Source organism: Macaca nemestrina, chromosome 5, assembly GCF_043159975.1.
Source record: "Macaca nemestrina isolate mMacNem1 chromosome 5, mMacNem.hap1, whole genome shotgun sequence".
In the NCBI taxonomy this organism is placed as follows: domain Eukaryota; kingdom Metazoa; phylum Chordata; class Mammalia; order Primates; family Cercopithecidae; genus Macaca; species Macaca nemestrina.
In genome coordinates this window covers 103,353,364-103,365,771 of record NC_092129.1, presented here as the reverse complement: position 1 = coordinate 103,365,771, position 12,408 = coordinate 103,353,364, and the positions used below count along the sequence as shown (strand labels likewise).

Genomic DNA, 12,408 nt, shown 5'->3' with positions numbered 1-12,408 from the left:
CCTTGGTAACCAATTAATAGCATGTCTGCATTCTGTGGTATCCTTATCTAAGAATGCTACTGAATAGATTGTGGAATTATACTCACAAGACACAGGAGGCTAATGTGGAACGACTTCCAAGGGTCAACATTAATTTTGTACAGCCTGCTTCCATTGTCTAGCCCTCCCAGCATGGTTTAAAATGAAATTTAAATGTCTTTCATGCTATCCCTGTGTCTCTTTGTTTCTGTGCATGTATCTCATACACACCAATTCACCCACCCGGAGCAACAAACAGATAGAAAGGACCATTTCCCTTTTCCCTTCATGCCCTATAGCCCCAAAGTAGACTCTCACAGGTACAGACATGTTACCCCTCAGGCCTACCCAGTGACTAGATGTGAATAACGCACTTTGAGCATTGGCTCAGCTCTGCTGGCCCTCCCTTCCCAACTGTGGAAGATCCAATGGAGACCTGTTGAGTTTGGGAACTTCACCATGACAAGATTTATGTGATTCATGACAGATGCAATTTAAAGCACAGTAACTATAGTGTCGCCAGAAACCTGCTCTTTGTGTGCACGTGTGTGTAGCATGACCTCCTCTTACCTCTGTCCCTTAGAGCTTCTCATGGTCATGGTCATTCCACCTCCACTCCCCACACTGTGCCATCAGAAAGAAAGCTGGCTTGGTTCCTCCTAAGGCCTAAGGAAGAGGTGAGATGAGGGTGTCTCACTACATTTGATTCAACTTGACTTTCTTAGGGAGGCAAGTTTAGTAAATTAGAATATTCTTCTAGTTGGGTTTTTTTGAGCAGTACAGAGTTATCTGTGCAATCACAAGCACCTTTAGGATCTAAATCATAAACATACATTAGTATGGTAGTATGGCCATTGCGTTTTTCCAGAGGGAGAAAAAGTATCTCAGAAGAAAATTCTTTTTTATGAACAGGCCGAACTCTGCTTCATCTAAGTTATTCCAATTTCCATCGTTAGACCAATACAAACTGAACTATAAGAAACAGTCATGCATAAAGGCATTCACCACTAATGTATTCATTTGTGAAAAAAAAAAGGTATACTAAGCTCAGGCTACATGCCAGAAAAAGATTCAGATTTTGTAATAATCTGTCATGGGCAATACACAATTCTATAGACAGTCACCAAATCTTGTTTCTTAGGCCATATCTTCTACAGCAGTGGTTCTCAGCTGTAGTTAATTTTGTCAATCACAACAATACAGACATTTTTGGTCAACACAACTGGAGTGAAGGAGGGGGCTGTGCTAATGGAATCTAGTGGGTAGAGGTCAGGGATGTTGCTAAACATCCTTCAACACAGAGAGCAGTGTCCAACAAAAAGAATTATCCAGACCAAAATGTAAACAGTGTTGAGGCTGAGGAACCCTGCTATATACTGACAGACAGGAATCTAAAGCATGGAAAGTCAGTGTGATGTTTGGGAGTCTAGTAGCTTAAGTGAAGCCAAACTAATTATCTTCTGTGGCTGTGAGTCTTGGATGTATCACTAAGAACTTCAGCGTTTCAAACTGTGCTCAATGAAATGACTCTGCAGGATCAACAGTTGGGTATTATTCCTATGTCAGTCTACAAGTTACAGAATTAGGAACGCCATACCCCTGCTCTGTCAGTGAGACAAATGTTTTGGTTGCACTACCAGGAAGAAATCATGAAAAGTTCACCCAATCATAAAACACCAAGTGACACCTGTGTTAAGAATGTTAGAGGCCGGGCGTGGTGGCTCACGCCTGTAATCCCAGCAGTTTAGAAGGCCAAGGTGGGTGGATCACCTGAGGTCAGGAGTTCAAGACCAGCCTCTGGTGACTGGTAGAGAGGGCAAAACCCCGTCTCTACTAAAAATACAAAAAATTAGCCAGGCGTGATGGCGGGTGCCTGTAATCCCAGCTACTCGGGAGCCTGTGGCAGGCAAATCACTTGAACCCCAGAGGTGGAGGCTGCAGTGAGCCGAGATCACACCATTGCACGCCAGCTGGGCAAAGAGAGCCAAACTCCGTCTCAAAAAAAAAAAAAAAAAAAAGGTTAGAACACTTGCAGATAGAAAACTCAGGGTTTCTGAGGCAAGATGTATTAGGTGGTCTGTGGGGATTAATGCCAATTGAGCAGCAAGGATATCTGCAAATCCAGAGACTGTCCTCCTGATCATGGAGCAGGAAAGGAGGATGTCAGAGAGAGATAGATCAGATCTTGGGCAGAGGAGATGGACCTGCCAGGCTCCAGTCCCAGCTTTGATCCTAGCTGTGTGATTCTAGGCAAGTTTCAAATGTTCTTTGTGAAATTAGGAGCTAGCCTGTACTCTGTGGGATTCCCAGTAGCTCCATCATTCTCACTCAAAGTTTTCCTCACCACTTGTGCTGGTACACAAAGAATAGAACAACTCTGTAACAGGATGCTAGTGCGGTATATTTATTAATTTGCAATAGTGTATGGTAAAGGAAATAACAAAAGAAACATGCAGATTTGCATAAATGGGAAATCCTTTGATTTGATAATCATTTATTCAACAAACATCTACTGAGCATCTCCTCTGAATAAAGTATTAAATGTTTTCTATTTTTCTTTTTTAAAATTTGTTTTAAATGATCCTAAGAAACTCCTTAAAAGTTTATTTCCTAGATTTATAGCAGTTAACATTCAGTTCCACCAATAAAATTCCTCACTGGATTCCACACAGGACAGATGGGTCTCCATTAGCTAATAACCTTCCAGGTGGTGCTGACACAGCACATATGTGAATATTCCTCTCTGTGGGAAATAGAGATGTAACTTCTATACTTGCCTCAACCTGCTACTACGACTTTCTTCACAGTCCTGGGTTTTCAAAGATCTAAAGTTAACTCTTCTCTTAGAGAATATATGCAAACAAGTGAACTTTAAACTTCAATGCAATGCTCTTAGCCCATAGCTCTGGTTCTTGTCTTTGTAACTGATGTCTCCTGAGCTGACTGCTGGCCTCAGTGTGCTCCTGCTTGAGAGCTGTCTGCCAGGGGAGGAGAATGCCCAGCTTCATAGTTACATCTTCAAAAAGGCCACCTGGAGAAGGAAGAAAAACCCACAGTGCTTTACTTCTATAATATGACAAAATGGCTGCATGTACATCAAATCAGAATCAGGTAAGTCTGGTCAATAAGAACATACACTTATTTAAACAGAAAAATGACTCTTAGTGGATCTAGACATTGTATTTTACAGCAGGAGCCAATTAGTCTTTTTTTAATGAACCATATGGTAATTAAGATGATTCACATGCATTTTAAAGGAGAAAAAGAGTTTTAATTGAAACTAAAGTTATATTGCCATGAAGTAACCTAGTCCTCGTTCCCATTGGTTCACAACTATTGTTTTGGACCTTCCATATTTAGAATTCTGAATCTCATTCCTGGGCGATTCCAGGTCCTCATCCCTATGGGTAATGATACCAGTCTCTCCTAGGTCATGGTGATACTTTCACTTATATTGGTTGGTCAGCAGCAATTCATCTTAAAACCTAGAGTTAAAAAAACGAATTCACACAGTCTTATGTACAAAATATTTTCAGACTATGTAATGAGGCCTAGATCAAATGTATCTAATTTCCCAATAGTTTTGAAAACAGAAACAAACATAACAAAGTCAATCATAAATGTTTAGAAAGGTTTAGTTCAGGGGTGACAATACATTGGGAACTGTGCCAGCATGAGGAAGAGAGTCAAGTATACAGCAGAGATAGATCGTGAAGTATGGGAGGCTTGGGAAGCTCGTATTAGGTGTGAGCAAGAGAAGTAAAAACATTCTACTCTTGGGGAAGTATGGGACATCTGTCAATAGCATCAGGGAAGTTTGTCCTTAAGTCCCCGAATGCAGTAAAAAGAGGTGTGTATTTAACTATCTCTGTTAAAAGAAAAGGAAAAGGGAGGGTCACACAGGGCAGAAAGCATCTGCTTTGTGCTGAGTAATTCAGAAGGATGTTACCCTTCGTACGGTGCTGGTGAGAAAGGCACCTGCTGAGTTTCCGTATCAACTTCCTGCTGAGTTTCTCTATCAAGAGAACACCAAATTGGAAGGAGCAGCAAAGAGGAAAGGTTGATTCCTAAACAAAATGTAAACATGGACAACTGATGCAAACCTCAAGAGCTTACTGTGAAGCTCAGATGAGATCACTGTTAGTTCAAGCTGCACCATGTGGTAAGTCCCGCCCCGCTACCATTTCACTGACCCTGGTCAAAGTAAAACATTCCATGGGGGTTCAGACCATGAGAAACATCCTGCCCAACCACCTGACTTTCTTATCATACCCTGCCGGGCAACGGCCCAACGGAAGGAACATCCCTATCATATCTTGCTGGACAAAGGCCCAAGGAACGTCTATCACATCCCACTGGAAAAAGGGCCAAACCGCCTGATCATAGGAACATCTTATCAATATCCTGCCGGGCAGCAAGCCATACTGCCCAGACCCCTCCCGCCCATACCTATAAATACCCCAGCCTGTAAGCAGCGGTGAGCTCTAGCTGGCATTCAGCTGGTCCCCCACCTCTGCAGGTCTGTGCTGGACATAAAACCTGCGTTGCTGTAGAGCCACCAACTCTCTCTGTCTTTAACACTCACCTTCCCTTCAAAACCTAATAATAATGATTAGGAAAATCCATGCGTTTCCCTTGTCTCTCAGCTGACAAGAGATATTAGAAGTCTGTGAATATAACAGATGAGAAAAGAGGCCAGTAGAGCCTGTTATAATAAACAGGGGAAGGAAGACCAGACGTCACTGAGTTTGACTTAGGGCTCACTGTGGGCAGCATCCCTGGCAGGCAACATTCTGCTTCTACAAAGTTTACAGGGACAGGAAGCTCACAACTGTACAAAGAAGACAATGCCGCTGCTTATATTCAGACAGAAAGACAATGGAAGAAACCATTTATCTCCTTTTTAATTCTGAAAATTGCCATGTCATGGAGTATTCCAACCAGGAAATACTTAGCATAAGGATAACACTGATAAATGACATTACGAAAATGGTTAAGAGTCCGGGCACAGTGGCTCAAGTGGCCTGTAATCCCAGCACTTTGGGAGGCCAAGGCAGGCAGATGGCTTGAGGTTAGGAGTTTGAGAACAGCCTGCCAATACAGTAAAACCCTGTCTCTATTAAAAATATAAAAATTAGCCAGGCATGGTGGCAGGTACCTGTAATCCCTGCTACTCGGGAGGCTGAGGCATGAGAGTCACTTGAACCCATGTGGCAGGGGTTGCAGTGAGCCGAGATCACGCTACTGCACTATAGCCTGGCTGACAGAGGGAAAGTCCGTCTCAAAAAAGAAGAGAAAAAAGAAAATGGTTAAGAATTTTAGCTATACAGAATAGTGATTTTCAACTTGAGGTGATTTTGTGTACTGAGGGGTGTCTGGCAGTATCTGGAGACATTTTCGGTTGTCAATATAACTGGGAGGGGGTGCTACTAGCATCCAGTGGACAGAGGCCAGGGACGTTCTCCTACAATGTAAAGAGCCCCTATAACAAAGAATTATCAGCCAGCCCCATTCAGCCTTTCCTCATCCACAAAATGGGAATTCTAACAGGATGTACATGAAATTTGTAAAACACCTTATTAAGCCTACTTTGATTTTTTTCATTCGCAGCACAGTCCTATGGTTTAGTAAAGCAGGCATTTGAAACTTTGTTTTACATATGAAGAAACAGAAGCTCAGAAAACGTATGAAACTTGCTTAGGTAGCAAAGCTGTTAAGTGACATGGTGGGCTTAGAAAGAAATTGATTTCTAATCCGTGCTTTTCCCACTATAACTTTACAGATGAATGACAGAAAACTACAGAGGCTTAGAGACTTCCAATCTTTGGTATTGCCTCAACTATCAAAAGGTTTCTTTTGCATGCCTGCGAATATGAACTCAAGATGAGGAACAACTACAAAAGAGGCTGAGCTGATTAAATTAAATAACACAAAATGGACCCTCCCAGTAAAAAAGAAAAAGTTTAAAATTTGGCTTAATGTCTTTTTTTATCTAGTTTTTATAGTTTCATTTGCTGAGCACATTATGTATTTTTAAAGACTTAACATGAAACTGCAGCCATTCTTGGGAACAGGTACTGTACAATGCATTTTATTCCTTATATTTAAAACACTGTGAGTTAACATATTTCAAATGCTGATTTTGTGTTCCCTACCATTTATCCATGACAGGAGAAATTACTTCCCCTAACTGCCGTTTATTTTAAGAGAGGATAATTTTATTTTGTTCCACTACACTGAGAAAGATCTCTATATTTCATCTTTTTAGTTTTATTCCCCAAAGTAAAGTTTTAAAGCTTCTCAGTGCATATGACTATAGCTGCAGCTTAAAGCTCTGTTGGTTGTTACATTTCTGGAACATAGTTACAAAGTCTAAATAATTATTTTAAAAAACAAAAGACAACCCTTTCCTGTTGGTTATAAGATTTGACTTAGTTCTGTACACCTGAATAGTTATACTTGGAAATGGAGAGAGGGAGAGGATGTTAAGATGTCTAACAATGATGTCTCTGCTTTGAGTAATCATCTAAAAACAATCTTCTTAAACCACAATAAACATGGCCAGGTTGATGTATTGAGAGGTGACATGCTAGCAGCCCTCGCTCTCGGCGCCTCCTCGGCCTCGGCATCCACTCTGGCGGCACTTGAGGAGCCCTTCAGCGAGACCAAGAACCCACCAATTCCGGACACAGTATCATTGACCAAACGTAAGTTTGGGATGCATTAATACTTTTGTGTGACACGTTAAACATTTTTTAATATTATTTTACCCTAGATAAATTTATATTAACTGATTTCTCAACATTGACTTAGAATTTCTTATCCTCTTTCTGTTTTTTCTTTCTTTTTTTTTCAGAGGGAGTCTTGCTCTATTGCCCAGGCTGGAGTGCAGTGGCCCCATCTTGGCTCACAGCAACCTCCGCCTCCTGGGTTCAAGCAATTCTCCTGCCTCCGCCTCCTGGGTTCAAGCAATTCTCCTGCCTCAGCCTTCTGAGCAGCTGGGATTATAGGCACATGCCACCACGCTGGATAATTTTTGTATTTTTAGTAGAGATGGGGTTTCACCATGTTGGTCAGGCTGGTCTTGAACTCCTGACCTCGTGATCCACCCGCCTCAGCCTCCCAAAGCACTGGGATTACAGGCGTGAGCTACTCTGCCTGGCCTTAGAATTTCAATCACTAAAAAAATATATCATCAAGGCTGGCTACATAGAAAGGCTTTAGAAAGGACTCTACACTAAGTAGACAGACAAAAATGTTCCTTTTAAAAAGGACATTGTTGACTTAAAAAAAAAAAAACATAAAACTTTCCTTTAGATATATATTTTTGTCCAGTGCATGTTCAAAATCATGATCTGAAACAGGCTGTTTTTATGGTGGAAAAGGAAAAGGACAAGGACAGCTTATGCCCTTATATTATAAAATCCAGTTTCTTGGACAGGCGTGGTGGCTAACACCTGTAATTCCAGCACTTCGGGAGGCTGAGGTGGGTGGATCACCTGAGGTCAGGAGTTCGAGACCAGCCTGGTCAACATGGCGAAACCCCCTCTCTACTAAAAACACAAAAATTAGCTGGGTACGGTGGTGGGTGCCTGTAATCCCAGTTACTTGGGAGGCTGAGGCAGGGGAATCGCTTGGACCCAGGAGGCAGAGGTTGCAGTGAGCTGAGATCCTACCACTGCACTCCACAGCCTAGGTGACAGAGTGAGACACCATCTCAAAAATAAATAAACTAATTAATTAATTAAAATAAAATCTAGTTTCCAAGATCCAAATTTTCTATACAAAACATACAATATAAATGTAAAAACAAAAATAAAATTAAAAACTACAACCTATTCTAGCATCTAGCAAATATACTTGATGTCTTAAAATAATACTGGGATTAGGTAGTTTTTACTAACTCACTAATTTGGCATTAATCACACCCATGTTGACGATACCCTAGACTCAACTTTTTGTGTTGGATAAATACTGTAAGATATTCCTCTCAAAAGAAACTATCATCAGAGTGAACAGGCAACCTACAGAGTGGGAGAAAATTTTTGCAATCTATCCATCTGGCAAAGGACTAATATCCAGAATCTACAAAGATCTCAAACAAATTTACAAGAAAACAACCCCATCAAAAATTGGGCAAAGGATATGAACAGACACTTCTCAAAAGAAGACATTTATACAGCCAACAAACAGATGAGAAAAAGCCCATCATCACTGGTCATTAGAGAAATGCAAATCAAAACCAGTGAGATACCATCTCATGCCCGTTAGAATGGCGATCATTAAAAAGTCAGGAAACAACAGATGCTGGAGAGGATGTGGAGAAAAAGGGATGCTTTTACACTTTTGGTGGGAGTGTAAACTAGTTCATCCATTGTGGAAGACAGTGTGGCCACTCCTCAAGGATCTAGAACTAGAAATACCATTTGACCCAGCAATGCCATTACTGGGTATATACCCAAAGGATTATAAATCATTCTACTAAAAAGATACATGCACACGTATGTTTATCGCAGCACTGTTTACAATAGCAAAGACTTGGAACCAACCCAAATGCCCATTGATGATAGACTGGATAAAGAAAATGAGGCACATATACACCATGGAATACTATGCAGTCATAAAAAGGATGAGTTCATGTCCTTTGCAGGGACATGGATGAAGCTGGAAACCATTATTCTCAGCAAACTAACACAAGAACAGAAACCAAACACCACATGTTCTCACTCATAAGTGGGAGCTGAACAACGAGAACACATGGACACAGTGAGGGGAACATCACACACTGGGGCCTGTTGGGGGGTGGGGGCTAGCGGAGGGATAGCAATAGGAGAAATACCTAATGTAGGTGACGGGTTGATGGGTGCAGCAAACCACCACGGCACATGTATACCTATGTAACAAAACTGCACGTTCTGCACATGTACCCCAGAACTTAAAGTATAATTAAAAAAAACTTTAAAGATATTTCTCTCTCTGGGCTGGGAGGCTAGCTTCATTCATTCAATCAGTAATTATCTCCTATGTGACACTGATTGTTCCAGCCACAGAGCACACTGAGAAGGAATTTCCGCCTCCTGCTGAAATGAGAGTGGGAGAGGTAGTCAAGGAATTAGGTGATTCCAATAAGGTGTAGTAAATTTAAGATGGACCTTAACACCTGCTGGGAGAAACAAGACTATTTTTGTGTTATGAAAGCAAGAGAGCCTCCTGAGACACTACCCTGGAGGAGGCAAAGAGAGCCATAAAGCCCGGCATGGCACAGAGTTTGGCACACACTTGATCCTCCTAGGATGCTGGCCTGCTAAATGAATGACTGGCAGACAGGAAGGACCAAACAAAACACCAAAAATGTGAGAAGCAATCCAATGAGGAAGAAAATCCTGTCCCTCCAAATTGGCAACAATTATGTGTGTAAGGGACAGAAACAGTAGACTAAGGGAACATCAGCGTAGCCCTCCAACCCTGGGCTTTCTGCATACATTCTGTAAGAACTTTTAAAAGGTAGAGAGAGAAAAAAAGATGGGTATCTATAAATTAAACTTTCACCCTGTATTTGCTTTAAGCCATGATGTACTATGAAAATTTACATATAACTAAACAGTTTGTTGATTTAAAAAGTTAGGCTGAGCCTTGTTATGTCTTCTTGCAGACATCTAGGTAGAAGGCCAGCAGTTGACTTACAGGATGAGAAGTACTTTAAGAGATGTGTATGTGGCAGACAGAAGAGGACTACTGGTGGCTTTTCATCTCTAGATGGGGCTGAAATCAAGGACCACTATAGCAGTTACTGGATCTTGATCCTATTCTTCAACAAAGCAAGTAAGTCCTAGACATGAACATCTCCTCACTTCTTTTAGAATAACTGGACTACGGACAGTATTGTTGGCATTGGATGGTGCTATTGTAACACCGTAGTGAACAAGCAGTTCTGATGCTCCCAGTCATATAAAGCAAATCCGGTAACTTTACTAATGAGAACAAACCCATGAGGCCAACATTTACATAGCAGTCTTCCGATGTTACATAAAAATATATTGCCTCTGAAGCACAAAACATTTGTAAGGAAATCATTCGAGGATACTAATATGGGTGGGTGTTAAAGCACAACATATAAAATGGTGCTACCTCAATACATGCTCACACACTCACAAATCAAAAAGTCCCTTTAATTTCCCCTTCCTATGGAATAGCCGCAGGAAGGAACCTGCAGAAGGGAACAGTGGCACTGCTGCAGCTTTGGCCTAGAGTGGTGTTTTGAAAATCACCACTGTGCTGCCCTATTGGTGACATGCCTCTGACCAAACAAGTTTATTCAGAAACAGAGTTTCTAGAGCTCAGAAATAAAGTGCTTTTCTATAGTATCAATTAACTGAAATATTTTCAGTTGCTTAAGGAGAGGTGACTTTAGCAGCAAAACCATTTTAATATATCATATTTAAAGGAAACCATACCCACTCTTACCTTAAGGTTAAGAAGCACGGCTGGTGAAGAAATGGTATGCCTATGATATCAGAACAACTAGAAATCCTAGGAGGGGCCATGAACTCCTATATTGTGGAACAAAATAGATTTCCACAGATGAATGGGTTCTGTCATTTAAACAGATTTATTTCAGTGGCAATTTTTTAATTCCTATTTTAGCTGCAAATATTAATTCTTTTAACAGACATGCAACCAAGAAGAAAACTTGCTTCATGCAGACAAAACGCTTTCTGACTCACTGTGAAGGAAAGAGGAGGAAATAGCTTGTAAGGTTGTGACTGTGGATCCCACTAGTTATCAGTGGAAAAGTGGCATGGAAACACTATGCGGGCAGTATTGAGATACTTAACAAGTAGCCTTGAGGCCAGGGCTACTTGTGCACGAGTGAAGAATTCTGTCCAGTAGGAAGAATGGCAAAAGGTGACCTAACACATTTTTTAAGAGAAAGGGATAAGCAGGGTCATACCTGCCTTTGAAAACCATCCTGGACAATTTTATTTCACACCAGAAATAAAAAAGCCTTACTTCTATTGATTGGTATTCAACAAGGTCTTTATTTTAATTATTGAAACTTAGAGAAGTTGAGACTTATATTGCCTACTATAATTCCTGTTCAAATATGTGACTTATGATTATATGAATTATAGACAAACTTACAAAACACAGAAAGGTACAACACAAAAAGAAAAAATTTGTGGCTACATCACTTAGGGATAACTACTATTAACATTTTGGATATATATTTCTAGATTTTTATATCTATGTTTTCTGGACAATTCCATATAGCTGTTTTGTGAAACAGCACTTCTAAAACTAAATGTAATATGTATTGTGGTAATTTTCAAATAAAATTATTCTAGATATCTTTAATTGCTGCATTATATTTTACTACACATCTGCATCACTAAAAAAAAAAAAAAAAAAAAAAAAAAAAAAAAAGAGTAAGTGCATAACTTATTTCACCAGAAAGCAAATCTGAGGAGTTTGACAGAGGAGCAGGGATTGGGAGAGGGTGGTATTGACTGACAGTCCCAGGAAGCACTTTAAAATAGTCCAGCCCACTGCTTCTCAGGTGTTGTCTCTGGACCAACATTGCTGGCCTCATTTGAGAACGTGTTAGAAAGGCAAATTACTGTGCCCACTCCAGACTTACTGAATCTAGGGGTGGGGCCTAGCAAGGGCTGTTTTAATAGGTTGTCCAGGTGATTCTGATGCTTGCTAGGTTTGAGAGCTGTTGATCTAGTCCAGCCATTTTATACAGCTGAGCAAACTGTCCTCGAGAAGGGAATTGGATTAAAGTGACATAGCTAATTAGGCGAGGACTCACACACAGGTCTTCTAACTCCTACTCCAGTGTCTTCATTTCTAGACCAGTGCAAACTCAAAGGTGCTAATTTGGGTGCCCAAAAATATTTTCAAAAAACATCTTTTTCCTCTAGAAGACAATAAAATTGTCAAACAAGGGAGAAAGAAACAAATTATGTCCAGTTCAATTTCCCAATATTAATAAAGGAGCTTGGGCCCACTGTTGACAAAAGGAAAGCCAAGCCCTTTTTGTTTACTATGTAGAGACTGAAGGGGCCAATGTCTCAAGTTCAAATTGACCTATCATATAAAGTTAGTCTGTTGAAAGTTAAGTGAATGAATTTTCTGGGAGGTGGGAGTTAGCGGAGACAGCTTCTGATGTGCCCTGATGTGGCATATGACTAGGCTGTGGCATATCACATATAACTCCATTCTTTTCTAAATCTAGTCACTCCACATGGGTCTCCAGCAAATGTATTTGGTTAGCTCAGGTAAAGAAAATGGTCACAAATTTGGCTTTAAAATAAGCTACGGTACCACCACCAAAAGTTGGCAAAGAAACTGAGTCTTCCATACATTGCTGAGGAGGGGAATATAAGA

The 12,408-nt window shown here is 40.6% G+C and overlaps 1 protein-coding gene across 9 annotated transcripts in view; it reads right to left on the bottom strand.

Moving 5' to 3' along the window:
• Positions 1 to 2,398: 2,398 nt before the first annotated feature.
• The window catches only part of LOC105495809 (ubiquitin protein ligase E3D), a 187,086-nt gene continuing 177,076 nt past the window's right edge, over positions 2,399 to 12,408 (bottom strand). For all 9 annotated transcript variants that reach the window (XM_011765644.3, XM_071096808.1, XM_011765630.3 and 6 more), the window contains one exon: positions 2,399 to 3,049. Coding sequence is in view for 2 of the 9 variants with exons in the window: in XM_011765636.3 (XP_011763938.2) it covers positions 3,029 to 3,049 (21 nt within the window). In the remaining 7 variants the exon portion in view is untranslated. The remainder of the gene's footprint in view (positions 3,050 to 12,408) is intronic.